The sequence below is a fragment of the Ceratotherium simum genome, chromosome 27 (assembly GCF_057802395.1).
Source record: "Ceratotherium simum simum isolate JZ-2026a chromosome 27, ASM5780239v1, whole genome shotgun sequence".
NCBI lineage: Eukaryota > Metazoa > Chordata > Mammalia > Perissodactyla > Rhinocerotidae > Ceratotherium > Ceratotherium simum.
The window spans coordinates 35,279,133-35,306,232 of record NC_141926.1 but is presented as its reverse complement, the minus strand read 5'-3'; the positions used below and the strand labels follow the sequence as shown (position 1 = coordinate 35,306,232).

The 27,100-nt window shown below is 39.1% G+C and overlaps 1 protein-coding gene and 1 long non-coding RNA gene across 4 annotated transcripts in view; one reads left to right on the top strand and one right to left on the bottom strand.

Moving 5' to 3' along the window:
• Positions 1-1,489: 1,489 nt before the first annotated feature.
• Positions 1,490-6,173, bottom strand: LOC147913473 (uncharacterized). Of its 3 annotated transcripts, XR_015548742.1 has the most exons (4): positions 5,911-6,021; positions 4,734-4,820; positions 4,421-4,529; positions 1,490-1,813 (listed from the first exon to the last, which is right to left on the bottom strand). It is a non-coding gene; the product is annotated as an uncharacterized LOC147913473 (long non-coding RNA). The 3 variants fall into 3 exon arrangements; XR_015548743.1 differs by lacking the exon at positions 5,911-6,021 and adding an exon at positions 6,088-6,173 and having other exon boundaries at positions 4,421-4,820; XR_015548741.1 differs by having other exon boundaries at positions 4,421-4,820.
• GBE1 (1,4-alpha-glucan branching enzyme 1) overlaps positions 5,659-27,100 on the top strand; it is a 266,110-nt gene continuing 244,668 nt past the window's right edge. The window contains exon 1 of the mRNA XM_087418209.1: positions 5,659-5,942. Within this exon, the coding sequence (XP_087274335.1) occupies positions 5,818-5,942 (125 nt within the window). The 5' untranslated portion in view covers positions 5,659-5,817. The remainder of the gene's footprint in view (positions 5,943-27,100) is intronic.

Below are 27,100 nucleotides of genomic sequence, written 5' to 3'. Positions count from 1 at the left end.
ACTTTGCAGTGAAGATGATGAAGGCATAGAGAGGTGAGGTAACTTGCCAAGGTTATACATGGAGGAGCTCTGCTGAGAACTCAGGCAGTCCGGATCAAGGGTCACTGCTCTCATTAACCGCAAACAACTTTTCTTTTGCCAACCATTTTTCTTACCCTTGCTAAATCAATACCCAGCACTCACAAAGATCTTCTGTTTTAACCACCCTTACTGAATTCCATGGCTAAGCATGTGTGTGACATGGTGACCAGCACAAGTTTCTCAGCCCTACTGACCTTCTGCTATACTCACCCTGTCAATCTCTAACCCTAGCTTCATCCAAATATTTATTTTTTGAACTCACACACTCAGGCTATTAAGCAATGTGGAACAAAAACTAATGGTTGGGCCACGTACCACTATTTCAGGTGTTGGATGCCGAGCCTCAGCTGAGCTCTCACCATTGTTCAGAAATCCTGTCCTTCACTAGTTTTCTTTCCCACATCACACAGTGGCTACACACCTTTATTATCTCAAATTCTGTCACAATTTTCTATCCTTTCTTTCTTAATAGATATGATCAGCAGTTCCATATCTTCAGAGGTTAAATAAGACAAGAACTAAAAACTGCCCATTGGGTTTAACAACTAGGAAGTTTTGGGTATTCTGGAAAGACGACTTCGGACATAGTAGGAACATAAGCCAGCCCACAGTGTGTTATCCCAGTGCATGGGATAATCTGTCAAGAAGTTGGCAATGAAGGAAGAGCAGGGTCATGGTCAAGGGAGAGAGACAGAATTGAGGGCAGGGCTACCACTCACCCACACTGTGTCCTTCTGTGGATCAGAAAGAAGTGCCTTCTCTCGGTGGACACACTCCTAAGGATTCATAGCTTGATAAGGGGGAAGCACCTTTGTGCAAAGAAAAAGTTCCTCTTCCTCAAAGTGAATGCCCTAATTTGCCCTCTTGGTTGGGCATTCCTTATGTAGTGTATGGACTGTAAAACTTTGGTGACCTTGCATGAGGAAGGAGTTTTAGTGAAACCAGTTTCTACAGTTGTGATTTTTTTTGGTATTCCCCAGCAGTCTGGATGTACTAATGGAGAAGGCAAATTAATTGACTCTAGGTTGGAGTTTTGACATGTAAGTATGGTAAAATCAATCACAAGGAGACTAGACAGATAATAACACTGGCGAGTTCCATGGGTAGTGGGATCTAGGATGGATAGCAAAGGAAGACATGGCAGACGTTGATTATCCATCCCTCTTCTTCTACGTAAATTGAATCACCATTTTATCCAGATGTTGGGCAGCAATGCAGTAAAGGAAGGTGGATCCAATTCAAGCAGTGTGTCACAATTAATTTAAACCAATCATGGTAGTCACATTCCTCCATGTCAGTGTTAGGGGTGGGATGAGACCTAGTTCTAGCCAAAGAGATATAAAGGAAAGTTTGATAGTAACATCTGAAAAAAAGTTTTCCTTTAAGCAAAGATGCACAGAATAAACACTCATTTTTCCTTCCTTTAGATGTGGCCTTATGAAGGAGTGATGCTTAGAGTTGTGGCAGCCATTTTATGATCATGAGGGGACAAACTTGAGGTCAAAGCCTACATAATGAGGAAATCAAAGAACCAAAGAACCTTGGTCCTCAATGACATTATTAAAGATAGAAGAGTTATTATCATTCTTTTCTTTCTGAAATTTCTCCTTTGTCTTCTCAGAGATCAAGTTTTCCTTTATCACCACTCCTGGTTTTTATTTGTTACTTCTTTTTTACTTCTCTTCCGGAGTTTGGTCACAGCTCTCTGGTTTTCTTCATTTTTTTTTTCTTTCTAGTGATTTTCAACAGGGGGGATATAGAAAGAGCATATTAAATATTACTTATACTTAAAAAATCCTTTTTTAGTATTTTTAAAACAGCCTTATCGAGCTATAATTCCCATACCATATGGTTATTTAAAGCATACAATTGAATAGTTTTTAGTCTACCCACAGAGCTGTGCAATCATGACCACAATCAATTTTAGAAAATTTTTATCACCCCAAAAAGAAACCTCATACTTATAAGAAGTCACTCTTTATTCCTTTCAGCCGTGGTAAACCAATACTCTACTTTCTGTCTCCATAGATTTACCTGTTCTGGACATTTCATATAAATGGAATCATAGAATATGTAATCTTTTGTGAATAGCTTCTTTCATTTAACATAATGTTTTTAAGGTTAATCCATGTTGCAGCATGTTATCAATAAACTTTTGGTTTTATAATACAGACTACTGAAAAGCAAACCTTGCCAAACTATTTTGGCTGATGAGAATACATAAAACATGTGCTATAGGAAGGCATACTAGTTTCTCAGTTATGAGACTTGAACATCAAAATGAAGCACAGTTTCAAACTATTTATTGAGGACCTACTATTTGCCACAATTAACTATTAATCACAAATGGATGACTCTCTAATTGCTATATCCTTTTCTAAACTATTAGGCACCAAAATTACATTTGCAACTACACACCTCCACTTGGCTATCCAGGGGTTGGCACCTTGAACTCAACTCTCCCTCTTCCAAAGTCTTCCCTATTTTTGCTAATGATAGAATTCACCCAGTCTCAAAAAGCTCAACCTTTAACTCCTCCTTTTGCTTCCATATCCAATGAATTCTCTCTCTGAACTATTTCTTCTGTTTTAGCGTTCCAATATTGCCGTGGGTTGAATTGCGTCACCTCAAACAAGATATGCTGAAGTACCTCAGGTAACCCCCCTGTACCTCAGAATGTGACCTTATTTGGAAATAGAGTTGTTGCAGATTAGTAAGGATGAGGTCATACTGGAGTATGGCAGGCCCCTAATCCAGTATGACTGGTGACCTTTGGAAAAGAACACCATGTGAAGAGACAGAGATATAGGGAGAATGCCACGTGAAGATGGAAGCAGAGATTGGAGTTATGTATCATAAGCCAAGAAATGCTGAAGATTTCTAGCTTTCACCAGAAGCTAGGAGAGAGCCATTGAACAAATTCTTCACAGCCTGCACAAGGAACCAACTCTGATGACACCTCCATTTCACACACAGCCTACAGAACTGTGAGATAAATATTTGTTGTTTTAATCCACCCATTTGTGGTACTTTGCAGAAGCCCTAGGACACTAATACAAATACTAAATGACTTCAGAATAGTTTACGCATTCATTGTATCATACATCCTAAACCTGTTTTTCATCTTTTCATCTACTATCCTAGACCAAGCCATTATTTCTTACATAGGCAGTGTAATGGCCTCCTAACAGTCTCTCTGCTTCCATATTTGTATCCCTATAATCCATTTGCCACAGAGAGAATATTTTAAAAATGTAAATCAGATTATATCAGTTTGCTGCTCAAAACCCTCCAAAGCATCCTATCACACTTGAATTAAAGGGCCTGTATGCTCTAACAGCTGCCTAGCTCTCACACCTTACTACCTGGCATTCTCCTTCCTACTTCACACCAGGTACACTAAATTTCTTTCCTGTTCTGTGACTAAATCAACTCATTCCCCCACTGCACAAACTCTTTACTTGGAATGCTCTTCCTCTCATGGCTTGTTCAATAGTGAACAAGACAGAATAGGTCCCTGCTCTCTTGGAGTTTATGTTCTAAAGGGGGAGATCAACAAGTAAAAGATAAAAAGAAAAACCTAAATTTTTTTAACTGTTGCAGAGGAGAGAATGTGCTGTAATGGAGGATATTGAGGAATCTACCATATTTAGATAGTGGAATCAGGCTTCTCAGCAATGAGTTGACATTTATACTGAGACCTCAATGAACGCTGGAAGGAACCAGCCATGTAGAACTCAGGGAGGAGAATTCCCAACAAAGAGAAGGGCAAGTAAAAGTGTCAGATGCTACAAAGTGCTCAATGAGTTCCAAGAAAGTCTGTGTGACTACAGAACAGTAAAGCCAGATGAGATGAGATAAGTGGTGGAAAGGTAGTCAGAGACCAGATTACACAGGCCTTGCTGGGAATGATAAGGAGTTTATATTTAACTTCAAGTGAAGCGGCATATCACTTAAGTTGTATGATTTATTCCTGCGGAGAGCCTTACTAGTCAAATGGTGTCCCCAACCAGCAGCAGTATCACCTCTGAGCTTGTGAAAATTGCAGAATCTGAGGCACCACCCCAAAACTGAATAAGAGTCTGTACCTCTAACAAGATCCCCAAGTGATGCGTATAAACAGTAAAAGCTTGAGAAAAACTAGAGAACGGATTAGGAGTGAGAAACAGTAGGCGAGGGGAAACCAGTTAGCTATGCTGGTCCAAGCGAGAGAGGAAGGCTGCCTGTATAAGTGTGACAGCAGAAAGAATGAGAAGACCGACTTAGGGTATGCTGCAGAGAAGCCGGTTTAGGTCTCCTAGCTAAATGGAGATTTCAGTAGGCAAGTAGCCATACGAACCTGGATTTCTGAAAGGTTTAGGATTGGACACACAGTTCTGTGGGTTGACTGGATATCCTGCTTCTGAGTTTCAACGTCTGCATGTTCATGGAACACGCAACGTTTCCATCTGCATGGAAAATAAGATATGCCTTTCTGAAGCTTGTCCAACTCTTTCACTCTGAGGTCCTCTGTTACAGGATATTTTTCATCAAGTTTTTATTAACCCTTTTACAAAAAATGTTATAAAATTCAAGGCCAATGCTGATTAACACACTTCCTTCTCCCTAGCCCCTAGGATTCTCCACACCCGGGTCTTAACTGGGACCGATACCTCAAGCCTCTCCAGTTTCTAGGTACAAGGCAGCTTGGAAACTCCTGGGTTGGTGGGTCCAATTCTCTCGGTGTACCATTCTATATTCTGAAAAAGAGATTGTTGAGCTAGAAGGCAGTTAATGGGAATAAAAGAATATGAGGAAGTTGCCAAGTGGGGAAGACTAATACTTAGAGTCCTCCATTCTTCAGCCAAGAGGAAGATTTCTTGCCGTTATCACTTCTTTAGTAAGCAGCACAACTGAATTGCAACTTAATGTTCTTCCCTATACCGTTTGTCTCATCAAGCATAGAATAATGGTTGAAAAGTTTGTTACAATTATAAAGAAAGGCAAGAAGGCCATTTTCTTTCTTTTTATTCTGAGGCATGGGGAATGGAAAATTTTCTTGCCATGGTTTCAATTTTCGGCCTTGGGTAACCCAGAGAATAGTACCAGAACACCAGGGAATCCGTGGGACAATTCCAGGACGATTCCTGCCTCTTTGGGTTAAATTCACGAGACAGGGAAACCTAGAAAGATCAGGTTAGGAAGCGGTCTTAACATTTTCAACGGTATTACTATATCCACACTTGACTGCTCCTCTCACCGGGAATTTACTCGATCTGTCCGAAACCCTGCCCTAACAACGAGAAATTCTCAGAACTTGGAGAGGAAAGGTCCCGTCCAAGAAAACCACAGTACAGCCACTTGCAGGGGATGCCGCCAGCGCGATTTGTTTAGGGAGGAAAGCGGGGGTCTGCGCGGGAGCGAGCGCTCGGCTGAGCGGGGTCGGCTGCGGCGCCGCCCCGGGGGAGGCGCGGGCGCGCGGGGCCGAGGAGTCGGGGAGGAGGCGCCGGCCGCGGCCTCCGGTGCGAGCGGCGGGGCGGGCCCCTCGGGACGCGCGTCCGGGCAGCGCCGGCGGGGGCGGGGGCAGGAGGGGAGGGCCGGCGGCCGCGCTCTCCCGCTATAAAGGGCCCGGGGCCGCTGCGGCTCGCCTCGGCGCGCCTCTGTGCCTTCGGCTCCGCCCTCCCGCCTGGAGCTCCCGTTCCCGCTCCGGCTCCACTCGACCGGCTCGGGCCTCGGCTACGCGGGCTGCGGCGGAAGATGGCGGCGCCGGCCGACTGCTCCGAGGCGGCGCTGGCTGCTGCCCTGGCGGACGTGCCCGGCCTGGCGCGACTTCTGGAGATCGACCCGTACCTGAAGCCCTACGCCCCCGACTTCCAGCGCAGGTACGGCTCGAGCCCCTCACTCCTCAGAGCGGGCCAGCCCGCCCCCCGGCGCGGCTCGGGGCTCCGCCGCCCCTCGGCTCTGGGGGCGCAGACCCCGCCCCGTGGCCCCGCCCCTCGCGGGCCCCGCCCCGGCCCCGCCCCCGACCTTGCAGGGTGGCCGCTTCCGAGGGTCGCGTTGGGTAGGCATCGGTAGTTGGGGCCGGTGGCTTCCGGAGTTGTGGGTTGACGACTGTGCCCCCGGGCTGGACGCGGAAGCGCTGAGTACACTCCCCACCCCCCTGCGGAACCAGCGGCTCTGCGCCACGGCGCGCGCGCTGTGGCTCCCAGCGCCCGTTTCCTCGCTGCTCATGCGGAGGGAGGGACGCCGCTGCAGGGTGCTCTCCACGCACGGAGAGGTCCTGTTCGTCGGCGTGTGCGGGGCCCCCGGCCTGGGTACCTGCGCGGTTAAAATGCTTGGTTCATAGCAAATGTGACTCTGTATCCAGCAGGATTCTTCCAGGCAGCTTTTGTTCTTTCCTTGTTAATATTCCCTTTCTCTGCAATGCTTAAGCCTGTTTTGGGCCCCTTTTGGGCCCCCCCCCCTTGGGCCAACATTGACGAATAAATGAACAGCACCCTTCGTCGGTGTTTGGCATTGCCCCCCAAGAGGGAGAAAGGCGAGGAAAGCCAAACTTCTCGACGCCAACTTAGGATGCTTTAGCTTTAGTTTGCCTGCTGTCACGCTGTAGTAAATTGGTTCACCACAATTAAGTTGCTGGGATAATTCTAGTAGTAAGCTCAACTTAAAAGGTACAGTTTTTAAGATTAAAATAGCTGTTATACTAGTTACATTTATGAGATAAGCACGTTGTGATTTAATGGTTTCTGCCCCTTTTTAGCTGAGTCACTTGATAATGAAAACTACCGAGGCAACAGAATATACATAGTCAAATTTTAGTAATAGAAAACGTCTAGCTAGTTACTGGCAGGAAGCAACATTGGGGGTAATGAAAGACGGTTGATTGGAGTTGAAAAACAATGTTAGGTTCATGACCTGGCATTGTCACTTACTACCTGTATTCAGTTAGGCAACTATGAACGAAAAGTGAGGGACACAGAGTTGAATACGTCTCCTTGCCGAGCTTGTATATCCTAATGAAGGAGCCCTCCTCAAAGTGGTCACCTTGAGCTGTTGCTCCCTTAATCAAGATGATTGGGCCCTTATAGAAACTGTTTGGAGAGCAGCTTTGTGAAATTGCTTTCACTCTTTACAATATATGCTTTTAAAGAAACTTAGTGCATGATCTTCAGAGTTCAAGATTGAATTTGATTTAGAAATAGTCAAAAAAGTTTAGAGCACGTGATGGTCAGACTTTTTTGATGTGCTTATTAATGATGGCACTAAGTTACTTGTATGCTTTGTAAAATGACACATTCTAAAAGAAGAGTGGTGGAAATGTTTTGTTTACATTTCTCCTCCTCTTTTAAAAAAATGATCACAAGCAAACAAACATCCCTTGTTAAGTGTTTCTTTCCTGTAATTCACTTCACCTCCACTGAGATTGAAGCATTTATGATCCTCTTTCATGGCTTGTCAAAACTAATGAGACAGACAAAGGCCAGAATAAAGAAGTGGGGGCATCCAGTGTTCTTGGTGAAAAGGCTGGTTCGATGGGCCCTTGTGCCTTACTCTGACCTTATTCTATTTGTGGCCTTGGTGCTGAGAAATTGCCATTTTCCAGCACACATGTTCCACTTAGGCATGTCAAATAGTAATTTGGCACTTGGCAGCAGTAACTTTTACTGTTAACATTTGAAAAATAAAAAATTTCTCCTTCATAAAGTTTGGTCCTGGTTACTTTTCCTATTTTCCTTTTATTTCTAATAACCCACTTGGGCAGTGTGTCTTTAGCCTAACACAAATATATAAACCAATGTTACTGCAATAAACAAAAAATTAAAAAGAAAAAAAAAAAAGACAGGGCTGTAAAACCCATTTGGATGATACACTCAAGGCAGAAATAGCTGGTTCCACTGTTGATCCTGGGAAAAAAAAAAAAAAAAATATATATATATATATACAACCAGTCAAACGTAAGTGCAAAGTATGCTTACTAAGGAAAATTTAGGGTACAGACAACAGTGTGTGAGAATGATGATGGAGGAGGCAGTTTCTTCTTGATGGACTGTCTCATCTTTCCTCAACCAAGATATCTTCTTTAGAAATTCTGTTATGTACATTTTGTTGTTCTAGGTTACCTTTTCTGTAACTGTAAGAATGTTGAATCAAGTGTGAAGATTAGTAAATTACTCTGTGCCATAAAATAAAAATTAGTACATTACTGTGTGTGACAGCCCCTGTGAAGTCTCATTGATTACCTTCTAAGATACCTCCTGACTCTCCTGTTTTTTTCACCTATTATTTATAATGAAGTTAGTTTCTGTGTTCATAATTCCAACATCTTAGTGTTTTAAAACAGCAACATTTAATTGTCCCCATATTACATGGCAACGTGAGTCAGGCTGTCCTGGCAGTCACTCAAGGATCTAGGCTAATGAAGGCTTTGTTTTGAAACGTGCTTCTACAGTGTCAGTGGTGAGGAACAGAGAGCACGTTGAACCATGCACTGTTGCTCATAGCTTTTGCCTAGCAACGAGTCACTTCTGCTGATACATTATATTGGCCAGTGCAAGTCAAATGTGACTCCCAAACCCTGTGAGTGGAACAGAGAACTGACATTGGTGACTAGCACCAAGAAAAACACAGTTGCAATAACACTTGTCTATACCTTCTGTTTAAAGTTTATATAGCACTTTTAGGTATATTATGGTATTTAATTTAATACTCATAAAACCATGAGGTAGGAACGGGGGAGGTTATTTTCCTGTTTTATAGATGAAGAACCTGAGATTTGGTAAGTGATTGGCTTAAGTGCACATGGCTAGTTGCAGCTGGGATTAATGTTTCTTTACTAAAACTGTTCTCAACAAGTTCACAAATGATGACTTCTTGGTAATGTAGTGGATATCTCTTTCCTCCTCTTTATCTCTAGCGTTGGACATTTTGGACCACTTTTTGGATCCTTGAAGTGATGATGCTGTAGCTTTTCTTCCATTATCTCTGGTGGTTTCTCCTCAGCCTCTTTCTGACTGCTTAATGCATGAGATTCTCAAGGCTCTTCCCTAGGTAGCTAGATGTATTTTTACTTCATATACTTTCCCTAGGCATTCTCATCCATCCATAGATTCCATCTATGTACTGAGGCTGCCCACATCTAACTTCACCCCAAATATCTCTCCTGGTCTTAGGCATATTTATAAATATCTTCATTTTGATGTCTTATAAGTACAAAACTCAACATGTGTAAAACTGAACTTATGGTTTTTCATCCCAAACCTGATTGTCCCTTTATACCTTATCTCAGTGTGTGGTATCCTCATTTACCAACTGCTCAAGCTAAACTTAAGACTTATCTTTAATTGCTTCTCCCCCCTCTTTTTCTCTTATCTCCAGCTCCAGTCAGTAATAGTTTTTCAAGTATGTGCCACTCTATATCCTACTGCTATCATTCTATTCAAGTTGCTAGCATCTCTAGCTTGGTTTACAAAAACAACCTCTGTATTATCTGGTCCTTGTCTACCTTTTAGCCTCATCTTTGAACCCTCCTCACTCTGTACCATCTAACTAGGGAGTGCCTAAGGGTAGAGAGGCAGCTGGAATGTCTGGGGGCCATTCTACAAGGGGCGCTAAAATATCACTAGAATAAATTGGAATCATGATACCCGTTTTACACACATAATCCTTTCTTAAATATTGATTTTCATTTCTTCTTTTGTGTAGGCTCATAAGAAGTTAGAAGTCTAGAAGAATCACTGAATAAAAAGGCAAGAGAGATCAAGAACTAGAAACATTTTCTGATCTTTATCAGAAGTGACTCTTAGCTTAGTAGAAATGATTAAGTGAACCCTTTTCTGTGTTTAATTTTTATTAATAGAAAATAATTTTTCTCCACTCCATAAAATATATTTTAACACATGTTAATATCAATTTGAGGAGTGCCAGACGTTTTCCTGACTTGGATGCTACATGTTTTGGTCTAGCTGTGGGTCCAACTATGCTTTTGTACATGCTGTTTCTTCTGCTTGATGCGTATGCGTACTTTGTTTCTATCTTGTAAGTTTCTATGTGTGCTTCAGGACACAGCTTAGAGATATATTGTATGCCTTCCCTGAGTTCCTCCATCCTTAAACCTTCCTCCTACCTCTTGTCTACCATCTTGAACACCCCCATCTTAAAGATGGTCATCCTCGGTAACGTAGTTGTCTTCCTGCTCTTTTGTGTCCCCCCCTAGATTATTTGCTCCCGTAGGTGGGCACTTTGCCTATATTCTTTGCTCACTGTTGTATTCTCAGTCTGTAGAACCGTGCCTGGCTTATCGGAAACAGTATAATATTTGAATGAGCAAATGACTGAATGAATGTCTTCTGACTATTTATGTTTTTCTTTTCCTTGCCAGTGAGTCTCAGGTCAACTCACCTTAAGCTAGAAATCTTGGAAATGCTAGGATGGATGGCCAGAGAAGAAGCAATAGTTACCAGGAGTTGTGTGTGACAATTTGAGGGATGGGAATATATATTCAAGTAAAGAGCTAAAGATAACCGGAGAAAACTAAGAAAATCGTTATTAATTAGATACTTCCATACTCCACAGAGACTACAGGTTTAATCACTGAAGGAATTTTCAGTTTGAGAGAATCTGAGGTCAAATTGTGTGCCTGAGAATGGGAGGAGAGGTTTTTGTGAGCCTGTGTGTTAAGTGAACATCTCTACTACAGTGAACATCTCTATTCTGTTAGAAATAAAAATAGCTTTTACATTGGTTATCTAATCACAATTGGAAAGTAGTTTAGATTTGGTGTATCAGCAACCACACCAGAAATTGATTCTCCCAGCACAGAAGCTTTCATAGCTGAATGGTGCACTTTTTTCTCAGTGCCTGGCCAAGTTGTGGGCTCTGAAGAAAGTCAAATGTCAATGATTCTAGAAGGCAGGGAAGAACCTGAAGATTACAAGATGTACCTGGCCTGCTCTTCTGTACCAGCAGATTCATTTGCCCTTTGCAGCTGAGATGTGTCCTAACTCCAGAGTTACCCCTGAATTCTCTACAGTGTTGGGCAAGAGGCTGTGACCTTTTCTCATTTTCAAAGTGCCTTAACATGACTTGATGGAGCATTTTGGTTTCATTTAGGCTCTGGCGCCTGCTGTACCACCTCCCGAGAAATGACTGTGTGTGTGGTAACTTCTTGGAGGATTCAGTTCAGCTCCCACCAAGCTGGCCCTGGTTAGTCAGTGAGATAATAATACAGTTTCTGTGAAATGTGCTATAATTTTTGACTGATAAGTATATCATGCAGCTGTTATTTGAAAGCGCGTATTAAACTTCAATTATACATTTGTAGGTATTAACGGAAAACATGAAAGTGTTTTCATTGGAGAGAATTGCTGCTATCAGGTACCTTTCATTCTAAAGTAAGTTTATTTTTTAGTAAAGAGTAGAATCTCTTCTTGTGGTGATGCCTGCTCATCAATAGATACTCACCACTGTTTTGGATCTGGGGTTCTTTTGTGCTTAATATCCAAAAGCTGCTCTACTCTGTTTTGTGTTTAGGGTAACAGGAACCTGGTACATTGTCAAAAGGTAAAACTCCACATTAAACATACATACATTATTATACAGTCTACATTCATTAATTTATTATACAATTCCATTGTAGTTTATTTGACATTGTTTAAGTTATGGTGACTAACTTGTGAAACTTGATTGATTTTTAGTGTTTAAATGATCAAAATAACTTAGATTCTAAATTTAGTTTCTTTACATGTAAAATGGAAAAAAAATATATAAAAATATTGCTGAATGACCGTGTTGTAGTGTACAAGAGCAAGACAGGGCTTGAATTTTAGCTCTCGTAAGTGCTAAATAGCTTTGAGTTTGAGAGCAAATTAATCAACCTCTGCGAACCTCAGTTTATTCCTCTATAAAAGATGGATAGGACCTGATTTTAGGAGTGTCTTGTGGGCTAGGAATATATGTAAAGATGCTCAGTAAGTAAATAATAGTTATTTAATGACAATAATATTATTAGCAAATTAACTGTCCATCTCAAATATTTGCTAGAATATTATGTTTGGAAGATTTTCTTGTTGTGAGCGTCTTTAATGCTGTATCCTGAAATCAACCATAAGGTAAAGAACATGACCGGAAATTCCTCACAGCTTTTCCTTTTGCTAGTTAATGGCTTCTTTACTTTAGGGGGTTCCTTCTTTTTCCCAGTAGAGCGATTGTGTGAATGAGGTGAGGAGTAGTAATTTTAACCATAATCTAATAGAGAAGGAAAAGAATATGTTTAAACTTTGATCCTTTATTTGGAGAGGAAATGATAAGGCAATTGCCAGTTTACCGTAAGCTGAAGGCAAGATGAGTCCGGGATATAATGAGCACAAAGCCGCCTTTACTGAGAGAGGTAAATGCTGGCCCGCAGAAACTCAGCCTCACTCTTCTCTTGATCTTCCTTTTCTGTCTTGTCTCTTCTTTCATCTGACTGCTAAGTGTTCATGTTCTTGGGCATCAAACAGTGGCTGGGATTTTCTTCCTCCTAGACTCTGGATGGTGGGAGGAATGTCATACTGAGTTTACTATAGCAGAATAACTTCAAAAGTAAGAATAAAAATATATAATAGCAGTTTAAAAGTTTGAAAATGAAACAATTATCCAGTGGAGTCTGAACATATAATCTATTAATAAGAAAAAAATTTAAATCCTATGTCTTGCCTTATCATGTATTTTTCCCTTTCTTTTTTCAATTTGATGATTTCGGTTATTTTCAATATGTTTGGCTTTGCAATGAGATACATAAAACAAAGGAATGGAATGTTCAGTGTGTTTTAGTAGATCCATTGAACAATAAATTACAGTGAGATATAATGTCTAGGTCTATAATCCAAAATGTGGTAATCAGAAACTGAGTCTACAAATATACTTCTTGTCTAGGTAACCTTGAAGTTTTCCAAATATTTAGCAAGTAAGAGTTAAATATTTCTTTTACCAGTAAAATCATATGTTACTCAATTATTATCAATCTAATTTTTCATTTTCATAAATAATAAGCAATTAGTCACAGGTTATATTTAATTATGAATAACTGATAGCATAATACTGATATGACCTCCCTTACAGAAACATGATAAAATCACTTATGCTTTAGGTCGATGTAACAGAAAACCCAACACACCCTCAAATAACAGAAAATCCCACAAACGGAGAGTTACTGAAATAGAGGTTTGTGTTTCTCACAGAGAAAGTGAAAGTGGGAGGTTTAGGCCTTAGCACGGACCCGTCTTTATCTTTCTGCTCCACTCTCCTTAGCACACAGTCTTCATTCTTAGGCTTAGAAGATGGCGGGGCACAACTAGGCCCCACAGTGCAGGAGCATTGCTAGCTCACTATGTGCATTTTAACCAACATGTGTTAATTTTTTGTAACTCCATCTAGTTCTTTCAATCTACAGATTATTGACCAGAACCCTCCCATGATCATCCTCAGCTGAAAGTGAGCCTGAATAATCAAGGCTTTTAGTTGTACACACATCTTCCTGAGAAATGTCCTTTTGTTACCACTCAATGTGGGGCCTTCTGCTCGCTGCAAAACATGCCAGTAGTCAGGAGGCAGGGTGGTAGGAGAAAAAGGACTTTTTTATTACAGCTTGCTAGCAAGAGGGAAGATGGCCAACTCATGTCCAAAAGAAGCATGTTAAGTGGGCACGAAATCTTACAGTAGTTATATAGGCCATTGGGTTATTGGGAGGGGGTTAGAAATGTTGACCTTCTGGTGTTATAGACTGGGAGTGCCACACCAGATCTTTCAGTTTTCACTGATGATGACTATCAGCATAGATTCTCTGTTTGGGGGTCATCACATTCCTAAGGAACTCAAAAAAGCAAAGTTATCATCTTATTGCAGCTGGGAGGTACATGCACAAGCAGGGGTCGTAAAATCTATAGAGCAGTTAGATCTCCTGGAGGGTGCATATTCCAGCTAGGTTAGTTTGTCAGAGGTCATTCAAAGTTACAATAGAGTTTTTCTTTTCTACAATATGGTTTCCCTTATGTCAACCTTGTCTTGAGCCAGTATCACTTTTGCCTCACCCATCACAGCTTCCCAGGGCTCTTTCCAAAGAGGAGACTACATCTGGCTAAAGAGGAAAAGTCCCAGTGAGACCATATTGTAGTTCCCCGACATCATATCTGTGTACAAATACTTCTGAGCAGAATCCAGACATTTCCATTTCTCCTGAGAGAAATCTACAGCCACATTCCTTAATATCACTGATTCCTGGGTCATGGCTTTCACTTTACTGGACCTGATCTGTATTTCTCTGGATTCTTTTCCTGGGGAAATATAGAGATTTTTGGCTGCTGTGGTCTAAAATGAGCCGATCTGGCCTCCTCAGCCACCTGGCCCCACAACTTGGGAGTACTGTCTTCTCTTTTTAATTTGATAGGTGTTTTACTCTGAAATATGAGAATGTTTTGAGAGGAAATGAGTTTGTCAATTACTAATAATTTTTCCACGTCCTCTTGGGCTCATTAAAAAATGATTTATCTTTAAGTTATTTGGAGAATATAGTATTTGTGAAGTTAGAGGAACTAAATTGAAGATGTCGATTAACTTATGCTCAATCTTTAAAACACGAATTGTCTTTTGTTATCTAACGACATACAAACTTATGGGGCTTTGACATTATACCTTCTATGCCTTTCTTTTTAAAGCTTAAGATGTGTAATTATTGTTCTTCAGAACATACCTACCACAGATTTTTCATATAAATAGAAGATTTATCATCATAGGCAATTTTAACGTGTTGTCTTTGACAATAGGACCAAAGAGCGATTTGTGGAAGAATGCGATTCCTCTTTGATGTCAGAATGGAAGCTCAATGATTTGAGGTCATATTACTTTTCTTTCTTAAGAGGTTATGGGTCTGTTATCCATGATCGTTCTATACTACTATGTTTAGAAGTAGTTTATATGTTTGTTATTTCCGTGCTTTTTTTTTCCAGCTCTTATCTTTCTGCATTAAAAATCTCCGATACTTTTGTTTGCTTATTTGTGCATTTTTTTTGTTTGCAAATGGGTGTCTTCCATCCTCTGGACCATTTCAGTTGGCAGTGCTGTTTTGGTTGTTTAAGTTGTACTTGCTGGTGATAGGAGTGTAGTAAAACTAACGGGTGTTTTTTTGCTTCACTTCCCTAAAGTGCCTTTTATTGAAAACTGTATGTTATCCATGCAGAATTAGATAAACCTCTGCTCGCAAATAGAACACCTAAGCAAGAAGTACTTAGAACTAAGAGTGATGTAAAAACTGAAGTTTGGTTGTAGCAAGTTCAAAGTACCTTTAAAGTTAGAGGACATTTAAAAATATAGTGAATTTAGAGAATTGCAAATTGTGTTAGAGTGGGTTTTTTAAAAAAAAATTTATTTTGAAATAATTATAGACTCTCAGGAAGTTGCAACAGAGTACAGAGAAGGCTCCTGTACTCCTTGCCAAGCTTGTGCTAGTGGTAATAACTTGCTTAACTATATTGCAGTGTAAAACCAGGAAATTGATATTGATACAATCTACAGACCTCATTCAGATTTCACCAGTTTTTACACGCGTTTATTTGTGTGTGTATACTTCTTTGCAATTTTATCACAAATCTATATTGATGTAACCGTCACCGCAATGAAGATACAGGACTATTCCGTCACCAAATAGGAACTCCTCCTTCCTTTATACTTACACTGTCCCCTCTCACCTCCATCCTAACCTTTGGCAAGCACTGATCTATTTTCCATCTCCATAATTTTTTTCATTTTTAGAATGTTATATAAGTTAAATTATCAATATGTAATCTTTGGAGGTTGTCTTTTTTTCACTCAGCCTGATGCCCTTGAGATCTATCCAAGTTGCATTTATCAATAGTTTGTTCCTTTGTGTCGCTGAATAGTATTTCATTGTATGGATATACCACAGTTTGTTTACCCATTTAGGTAAATGGGTGAAGAACATTTGGATTGTTTCCAGTTTTTGGCTCTTAAAAATATTGCAGTAAAGCTAAGATATAAATATTTATGTGTGGGTTTTATTTGAGAGAAATACCTGGGAGTGTGATTGTTGGGTCATATGCAAGTGGATGTTTAGTTTTATAAGAAATTGCCAAACTATTTTCCATAGTGTCTGTACCATTTGTATTCTGACCAGAAACGTATGAGGGATCCAGTTTATCTGCATCCTTGCCAGCATTTGTTTTGTCACTTTTTAAATGTTAGTTGTAGGTGTATAGTGATAGACCATTGTGGTTTTAATTTGCATTATTATAATAGCTAATTATGGTGAAAATCTTTTAAAGTGTTATTTGCCACCTGTGAATCCTCTTTGGTGAAATGTCTATTCCTGTCTTTTGTCCATTTTTTAACTGGATTGACTTTTTTTTTTAATCTTTGAGTTTTAAGACTTCTTTATATATTCCAGATACAAGTCCTTTGTCAGATATTTGTTTTGCAAATATTTTCGCCTAGTCTGTAGCTTGCCTTTTCATCTTCTAAACAGAGTCTTTCAGAGAACAAAACTTTTTAATTGTGATGAAGTTCAGTTTACTGACTTCTTTGTTGCATGGATCATGCTTTTGTTGGCATGTATAAGAGCTCTTTGCCTAGTTCTAGGCTCTGAAGATTTCCTCTAGTTTTCTCTTAGAAGTTTTATTGTTTTACGTTTAAGTCTGTGACCCATTTTGAGTTAATTTTTCTATAAGGTTTGAGGTTTAGGTGAAGGTTTATTTTATTGCCTGTGGATGTGTGATTCCTTTTTAACATCATAAACTGACAGACTTGTATTGGGGAGCCACCTGATCAAAAATAAATTAGTCTTTAGTCAGGTTTCACTGAGATATGTGAATGATGACAATTTTATATCTATTATAGATTATTGAAAGCAGTGGGAACTAATTAACCTGTCAGTTTTCTTATTTCTAAGATCTTATTTTAACTTTTGATTATTATCATAAGGCAGTCTCAAAACTTTAGGAAGCAGGGGAAAGATAATTTGTGAAATATACGTTAATTTATTCCCAAGTAGTTACCTCATGTTAAGAATTTTTTGTTTTAATTTTCATATTTTTCTGTTATGTTATAGCTTTACTTTATTGATTTATATTCCAAACATATATAGATATTAACCTATATAGTAGATTGAACTTGTAATTTTAATTTGACTTTTTAAGGTTTTTCTTATTTCATGTCTTATACTTAGAACCCACTCATTTGTCAGTATCATATATTCTTCAGTTCTACATTATAAAAAACATTTCTTTTAAAAACAAGGTTCATTCATTTTGTCTGTTTAATTGACTTAAATGATGAATAAGTCTCCAAAATATTTTTATGTTATGCTCTCCTTTGTATGAATGAATTTGTTAAATCTTAACTAAAGTAATGTCAATATTTCCTAAGGTTAGTTGCTTTTTATCTAGCTGAAATTAGCCTTTGGTTTATTTCGGTCGTAATATTTACTTTGATGTTTGTCAGGATTCATTGTGCTATTAATATATTAGACATCAGAGCATGTCCATTTCCAAACAGAAATTGCTTAGATGTTGAGAGATGAAAGTTGTTTTTATTACTTGGGCAAAATTTGGAAAATTTATGAATAAGATAGCTAAAAATTTATCCACCTTTAAACACAAAAGTAAAGTGGAATTTTTGAAGATTTGTTCCTTCTACAATGATTACTCATTATGATGAGTCTGAGGCACTAAACATCCAAAAGAGACTTCTGCCAACTCTCCTGATAATAAATTATCATCGTCATCATCACAATAATACTTATTACAGTTTACGTGCATGTCATTTTGTGTGCATTGGGTCTGAGATCTGCATTTCTAAGAAGCTCCCAGGTGATGCTGATGCTACTGTTTCACAGCTAATGTTTTGATTAGCAAAGCATGGCATGGTCCCAACCTCAGTTCAAAACTGAGTTAGTAATGGACCAATTTTATTCTGTAAATATTTGAGTTATGAGTGTATGTTCTGATTTTTTGAAAATAAGTAATCCGTATATACGAATATAGTTAACCAGATTATTTAATTGTTTAGTGGTCACAACGATGCTTCTACTTGTAGGTAAAAGGGGTTTTATTTTAGTATTATCAAAGTTGCTTTTTCTTGCATCTGCATTGTGAGTTTCATGGTTGCGTATGAGTCTTTAGGATAAGACACAGAAGGTGACCACATAGAGAAAAATTATTTCCCACACTGGTGTTCCAGGGTATACATGGTCATCTGAGTCACAGCCCGTTTGATTAATTTGCTTATTTAACAAATCTGTTTTCGCCATCCTCTTTGTCCAGGCATTTTATTATATGCTAGCAGAACAAATATGAGTAAGATAGGCTTCCTACCTGACGGGAGCTCTAATTGGGGAGATGAACAAGTAAACACAGTTATAGTAAATTTTTGTGCATAAAATTCAGTGTAAGAGGGATGAAAGCATACCCTATTCTGTTAAGGAAGGGAAGTATATACCACAAAGAAGTTCATTTGAATTGCTTTAAATTCTTAAAATTATCTCCCTATAAAAGGAGGACTGAGTCTTGAAGAATGTGGACAAAGTCTATGACACTCTTTTGGAAAAAGTCAAAGAATATGACAGCTAATTTTAATCATCATTAAAATTATAATGATGTTACCATAAGACCTTTACACAGCTTTCGTTGCTTTTAAGTGAAAGTTTAGTTGCAAAATGGTTCAGTTGCAAAATGTGCTTGTGTAAGAATTGCCACATTGTGTAAGAACCGAAGCCTCTAAAATGGTTTATAAATCATGTTTGATAACATATCAGTATGTTTCTTTATAACAGATAAGCCCATTTTGGAAGAGATTGTGGACTCTTTTTAGAGGCAATGAGGCAATTCCTAAGTAAGCTAAGGGCACCTCTTCCTGAATGAGTCAGGGGGACATTTTGATGAGTGCTACCCAGTCTGGAGGGCCCCAGAAATGCAGATGAATGCTGAATGCCCTCTCCTAACCCCACCCTAAGTGTCTCACCTAGATCAGCACTATCCAATAGAAATATAATATGAGCCACATATATAATTTTAAGTTTTCTAGAAGCCACATGAAAAAAGGTAAAAAGAAACAGATAAAATGAATTTTTATAATACATATTTATTTAACCCAGTATTTTCAAAATATTGTTGTTTCAGTATGTAATTAAAAAAATTCCTGATGAAATATTATATTTGTTTGTCATACTAAGTCTTTGGAATCCGACGTGTGCGCACTTACAGCCCTTCTCAGTTGGGACTAGCCATGTGTCCAGTGCTCAATAACCACGTGTAGCTAGTGGCTACCGTGTTACAGAGTGCAGGTTTGGATTATATATCTGGAAGAGAGTTTTTATAGAAAGAGTTGATATGACCTGTAAAGACATTGAAGGGGAGGATTAAGGAGGGAGAGATGTTCAGTCAGCTCTGTGTTCATGATAACAGAGGAAAGTAGACCCATAGAGATTCTGATTTTGCCTGAGAGAGGGTGTCAGCAATTATTGACTGGTGACTATTTTTTATACTTGAAGAGAAATAAATGGATGGTGTCTTAAATGTAAACGTGGAGATATGCCACATAGTTAATTAACTGGGGCTGACTAGGTAGCCACATTTCCCCAGGTTAATTAGCATGGCTTCTTCACATGGCCCTTTTCATTGAGGTAATTCTTATTTATGTCATATTTTTATATGCTAAATGCTTTACATCTGTCCATAAAGCAAAAACAAACACAAAACAGAGCATGGGTCAGCCAAACTAAGTCTGGTCCTTTGTGATAAAGTGACTGAGATCAGGTGGCTATTCGGTGCTCTAATAGTCCTAGACCTTTTGGGAAGTGCCAACCTCTCTTTGACTCAGCCCAAATAGCAGCTGTTCCTAACTTTGTTGTCCCAAGAATCTTGCTTATGTGTAGTGACTCATTATGACTTGCATTATTCCTGAGTTGGTCTCTGCTAGTAAGACAGAAGGGTTGGAAGGATTGTTCCTGGATCACTCTTCACACTATCCACGGTGTTGTGGGTGTGCGTGCGTGCATGAACAGATGTGTGTCTTGTGTTTTATGCCCTTTTCTTCATGATTTGCTTTTCTTATTTCCTCTAGATGGTAGTTTCTTCATTGTTTATACTTTTTATTAATTTTGCACCTACTCACTTTGCATACTTAATACCTACCCTTGTAATAATAGTTGAAAACATTACCATTTATAAAAGTATTTGCCCTCATGAGATTGTCAATGAGATTCTTCCTATGGAATGCTGTTTTCTTTCTCTCTTTAGTGTTGTATTTCCCGCATTATAGCTGCTCAGTGCATGCTGACTCCCTGAGCATTCCTGGGATGCTGGATGTGTGTTTTGAATTTAAGAAGAGAAGAGTATATTTAGGGGACACATTATTGTCTTTTAGGTGTTTTCTATAGAGCTTAGAATAGAGGTTTGCACTCAAGGGGTACTTTGCAAATAGATATTGACTGAAGGTCTGGTCCAGCTTGTTCTGTAATATTAGAAATATAGAAATATTTATTACCATAATTGTTGGAGAGTCCCTAGAAACGCCTGAAAGTAATTCTTCTATCATGTAGTGGCCTGGGGTGGGCAAAACCTCCCTCACATACAGCTTCACCTTTCTGGTGTCTAATACTACTCGTAAAGAAGATTGTAATTTGTGCATTGTGCTTTTATCAGGTTGCTGTTCCCAATGCAGTTAGTGTAATTTTTCATTTCCTAACAGTCCTCGGGCAATTCTGTTTAACATGCTTTCTATTTCAGGACGTTCTCCTATTTAAAAAACTTCTTTCGCCTCAGGCCCAACGTGCTTTTCTAGCCAGGCCGGTAGTAATTTCCATCCTTGCTGGCTTCATTCACCTTCCCCGTTCAAGTTCTGTATGGATTTCCTAGCAATATCTTTTTGTGTGTGTTTGTGGCTTAGCAAAGGCTGGGATGCCTGTGCTTTTTATTTGTTGAAATTACTTTGGTTCACAAAATATTTCATTCTTATTACTATGGAGAGAGATGCATAGTTTTTACTTTTATTTCAAATCTGTTGTAGTTTTCTACATTGTAAACCGGACTTTGGTTTCTTAATGAATAGAATTTTAACTTTCCACCTGAACTTTTAAAGTCATCCACAAAATTTTCTTGAGCAACAGTATTCACACTAGACTAACAGACTGTTTTACTTTTACTGACTTTAAAAAAAGGGGTTTCAGGTTCATTTAATAGGTAGCAAATTTCCTTTTTAAGGTGGTATTTGAAAAAGGAATGAAACAAATTACCTAGATTGCCGTCCCAAATGATCATGAATTAGGCTTGATTTTGGCTTGAGATAAGACAGCGTTCTAAGCTGAGGCTCTTGAAGCTGCTTTTGGGTTTGAATTTGGTAATAATGACATACTCTAGAGGGATTTAGGTGTTTAATGGGGGAAAGTCTAGCAGACAGAGGCATACAAGAGAAACCCTTTGTTCTCTTATCATTAGCCACTTCTGGCTTATGCTGAGGTAGATTTTGAAACGTTTATTGTAATATCAAGGTTTTCAAGAGATTGTAGGGAGTATATATAGAGAGACCTAGGGCTAAACTAAAATTAGAACTCTGGCTATGTTGTAAATATGTATTGTACACTTGTATATTCATACATATTATATTTGTGTGTGTTTGTGTGTGGATAAATGGTTTTTATATCGTGTCTTGTCCGTGTTGGAATAAATGTTTTGCTATTCATTGTGCTGATATTTGTGTACAAACATGGCAGAATATGGGGATTTTCCTCTCGGGATAGTCGTCTTGGTGTTAAAAAGGAGAAAGGAAGAGTGCTTCATTTTGGGTTATAGTTTGCATTTTAGATTTCATTGCTGTTCCTCTCAGCTCCCATCTGTGTTGACATTTGGGAATTTTGTCGTTGCTCTTTCTCAAGTAGAGTGGAAAAGCTTCAAACAGAATTTACACTTTTAAATACGGCAGAGGCTCTATCACATCGTGATTCACTCTAGGGCTGAGTACTTTTTCTTTGGCTTAAAAAAAATCAAACATTTTGTTGAACGAAATATTTCTCAAGCTTATGATGCTACTGATTGTTATACATTATTAACAACCATTTTTGCATTAATGGAAAGTTCAGGCTGAAAATACAATGATAAATATTAAAATTTTAGGCACAATATTTTATGGCATCAAAGAGATGTTTTCTTACAGATGTATTGTTAGTTAATTGCTATTAATGACATTTACTTACTTTTTAATTAAGGTTCAGTTATAACTGAGGAAATAGTAAAAATGTGGATGAGCCACAAATAGCCAGATTCGGAGCTGTATGACTTCTGTTGGCTCTATGCTCTATTTTTTTTTTTAACTTTCTAAATCCATTTTAAAGTTTTTTTAACTTTAAAATGCCAGTCCAGTGGCATTTTCTGTGTGTGTGTGTGTGTGTGTGTGAGAGAGAGAGAGAGAGAGAGAGAGAGAGAGAGAGAGAGAGAGAAAGATATTTTGGCTGAGAGATTAGTGGCCTAGGCCACAGTCCAGTTACTGACAGGTTTGGCTGATTTATTCCTGCTTTACTCAGTTTGGATTGCTGTAACAGAACACCATAGATTGAGTGGCTTAAACAACAGAAATTTCTTTCTCACAGTTCTGGAGGCTGGCAATTCCAAGACCAAGGCACTAGCAGATCCAGTGTCTGGTGAGGGCGTTCTTCCTGGTTTGCAGATGTCTGTCTTCTCGTATCCCCACTTGGCAGAGAGGAGAGAGAGAGAGCAGCAGCAAGCTCTCTCCAGTCTTTTCTTATAAGGGCAGTAATCCCATTCGTGAGGGCTCTACTCACATGATCTAATCACCTTCAAAGCCCCCACCTCCTAATACCATCACATTGGGGTTAGGATTTCAACATATGAATTTTGGGAGCACACAAACATTCAGTGATAACAATTCCCTAAGGATTTTTCTAGCTCTTAGTGTTTGTGATGGATTCTTTTTGATAAAGTTAGTTTTTAGATTTTAAACAAATTGTATGTGTGTGCATGTAGGATCCCAAAAAGGAAACCCCAACTCCAGTCTCGGGAAGGCGCGGGCCCACAGACACAGAAGACCGAGCTTGATGCAAACGCAAGAGGTTTATTAAGCGGAGCTCCGGGTCGATCCGTATCTTTCGCAGGAGACAGAGGAGTCGACCCCGGACCTTAAAGGGCAAATTCTTATATAGGGTTTGGAAGCACAAAGCGGGAAAAGGTTGGTGCGGTCTTACATGATTGGCTAATTTAAAACATTTAAACAGTTACATTTTATGGCGCGAATTGCTATGGCGCGAAGCGATTATCAGGTAACACACACGCGTCCCCATCTGGACCCCCTCCACCCCGACCCTCCCAAACTTATCCCTCTGGAGCACTCTCTTGTTCTCAATTTTCCCCGAACAGTTTAGGGCGAGTCTTCCATGAATAGAGTCAGTCAGGATCGATAAACGTTCCCCCTTATACCAGGAATCCTTAGGGTGTGGAGGTGCCTGTCTCTAAGGTAGTAACTTTTAAATTTTTAATATAATTTACTTCCTTCATTCCCCACTTCTTCTTTTGTCCCTAGTTCTAATCTTAGAACTTAGTTTTCGGTGTCTACTATCAGTGGCTCATTGCGTGGGAGAGCTTGGTAATGGCGTTGGAGCACCATAGCATGCACTGCATTGACCCTTTTTCTTATGAAAGCAGTAATTCTATTGAAAACACACGGTCCGAAAACTAAAAGTAGACAAAGAATCAGCAAGGGTCCTGCTAGGGAGGATAGTAAGGTCGTCATCCAGGGGGACTTAGTGAACCAGGATTCAAACCAGCTTTGTTGCGCCTCCCTGCTTCACTGCCTCATGTCTCATCTTTTCTTTAATCTTTGCATTGAATCTCGGACTACCCCTGTGTGATCTGCATAGAAACAGCAGTCTTCTTTAAGGGCCGCACAAAGTCCTCCCTCTCTTAAAAACAGCAGGTCTAATCCTCTTCTATTCTGGAGCACTACTTCAGACAGGGAGGTGAGGGACTCCTCTAATTTAGAGGTGGACTGTTCTAAAGTCCTGAGGTCTTCATCTATAGCATTGCTCAAGGCAGTTAATCCCCTTTCTCCTGTGACTAAGGCCGTAGTGCCAGTCCCTACGCCTGCGGCAACTCCCAGTCCCAGGAGTACAGCCAGGGTGAGGGATACTGGTTCTCTTTTCCATAATCTGGATCTCTGGTCAAATTCATCCTCGAAACTATTGGCAGTATGATAATAAATTCTAGGCACCAACTGCACAAGCACGCAAAAATCTTGTGACGAATTGAATACGCCAGTTGAGATGCAGGGGGTCAGGCCTGTGGAGCAAGCCCATCACCTATTGGGCCCTGGTATCAAAAAATAACCAGGAGTGGTCGGAAGGCTGACTTCAGTCTTATTACATAGAGCCTGGTAGCCCGGGGGAATTTTTCCTAAGCATAGTCCTGAACCGGTCCCCGATACATCCGTTAGGGTTATCCGCCCTTCTTTGCCCCAAAGACAAGTCGTGTGGTCCGTGGTGTTATTATAGACCCCCATGGTGGCAATTCCTTCATAATAAGGGGGGGCTGACCGCTAGGCATAGCCAGCATGCTTCAGTCATTTCAGGGTTGGAGCCATTTAAGGCGTAGTAAGCTCCCCGTACTAAGTTAAACAGTCTGTGCCATCTTTGCCCAGTAGGTACTGCGGGAGGTCAAATGTCCTTCAGAGAAAACAATCAAGGTAAAGAGATATATTTCAGGGTGGCCAAATCTTGATCTCCCACAGTCCCGCCTTTGAAACTAAAAGTTTCACAGTCCTTTTGAAACTTAAAGAAGTTTCATAGTCCAGAAGCTGAGTTGGTAGATTGTTTCATCTCACTGAACACATTTCATAGTCCTGATGATAGATCAGTTCAATTGAGTTCCTTTTGGAAGGTGGTGATGCAGGTGGGCTCTCAAGGTTACGCCTATATTATGGTATCAAGTCCATCAGCTTCAGTTTGTAAGGCTTCAGGAAAAAGGGCAGGTTCAGTTCTCAGTGATTCCAAATGAAAATGATGGAAAAAATCAAAAACGTTAGTTTGGAGATCTGTAGCCAGACATTTCAGGAGACTGGAAGAAATCAGGATCCAGTCTAGTCAACAGATATAAAATAAAAACCTCAAAAGACAATTAACAAAACTAGGATCTAATATCTGCAAATGTATACTATAGTTTTTACTGAAATATAATTTTTTTCTCTAAAATCACCCTCATTTTTATTAAGATAGCAAAATTAAAACTAACTAGTTTGCAAAATAAGTCTAGTTCTAATAGAGTTGGCCCAATTATTAACATAAGTACAGCAAGAATAGCAATTGATCACATAGGCTCTTTTAAATCTGCTTTGCTGGAACTTTTTATAAGGAATCTCACATTGAACTTTAAAGGCCTCTCGAGGCCAGGAAAACCAAGCCAAAGATTTTGTCACCAGACTTTGCCTGCAATACCTATAAATTTGGGTGAATTCCTCTATTCCGAGGTTTCCCCAAAATATTTCAAGGTTCCTTGTACCTGCCAGATAAGTGACATTCTTTACTTATCCTGGTAAGTGCTGCTTGGAACACAAGGTACCAGGCCAATATTTCCACGTGGCTTTATTCCATAAAGTCCAATCTTCATTCCTCAAAAGCTGTATGGTTATATCGCAAATATGATGTTCCAGTCATAACCTTGGTAATACAACCAGTGTTTCCAATTGTGTCCTGTTACAAGGAGAACAGATTCTTATTGAACTTATGCAAATAACTATATTGCCATGAAAACAACAATACTCACTAAGAGTTTCCAAATTCGAGGGATCAGATAGAGAGAAAAAGATAAATATTTCAATTTTACTTACAAAAGTATTATTTACCAAATTGCTATAAGTCATAGCTAGCTCAGGAGAAAAGAGAAAAAGTTTTCCTTAAATCTGAAAAAACAAAACATTAAAAATTCAGCAATACTTCAAATGAAAAATCATAAAAATTATAATCAGTTCATTCAGTCCTGTGTAATCCATTCTTGATCCCAATCTTTTTGTTAGCAGCTTCATGAAGTTATCAGTCTCTCCAACAGATTTCTGTAATTTCTTATCAAGTTCAGTTTTATGATCAGAAAGTTTATCAGAAGCCTGTACTTCAGTGTAAATGTCAGAGTCCTTTCTATGAATTTTTCTGAAGTTGAAACATTTTGCAAAAGCATTAGAGCAAAGAAATAAGTCTGTAAAGAACAAGACCTCAAAATGGCAATTGACAGAGAAATTTGGTTAATTCTGTGACATACAACACTTTAAAATAATAATAACCAGAATCATGACTGATAATCAGGACAGATCAGCATTTCAGTAATGTTGTACAGTTTTAAAACACCTATATCAATAACATTTACCCACATAATAGCACCTAAGCAGACTTATCATCACTTGTCTGACAATCCTTTCCATGTAATTTAACATACTGAATCAGCCTAATAAGTTTAGTATCTTTCCCCTTATAGGAAGAGAGCAAATTTCTTTGAGAAGTTCCAGGGCCCTTTGAAAATTCCCAAAGAAAAAAAAGACTTTAAGATATGAATTTTGGGGAGCTTGTCAAAAATATAAAAAGTTAAAGCAAACAGAGCATTAACAGTCCAAAAAGCCTTAATAGAGAGACCTCAGTCTTTTGAACACACGAAATTATTTTAACAAAACATAGATTTTTTGTCTTTTAGGTAGACTTACTCAAAGGTAAAGAAAAATCTTTTGTAACCTCTTTATCAAGTTTAAGAAAATTATCCTTTTAAGAGAAATAAGACCAAATTATAATTTTGTACCAGCTTACTTTTGATATTAAAACTCATTTACTTAATTAAATTTATTTTAATCTTAGCCAACTTGACCATGTAAAAACTCTTTTTCCAGAATTCCTCTTTCATAAACTTATAACTTTCTTTTTACATTCAGAATTTGTCCCATGTCTTTCTTTTCCCTTCTAGTACTTGAGGACAAATTTATCTTTCTTAATCGACCAAACAAAACATTTTCATTC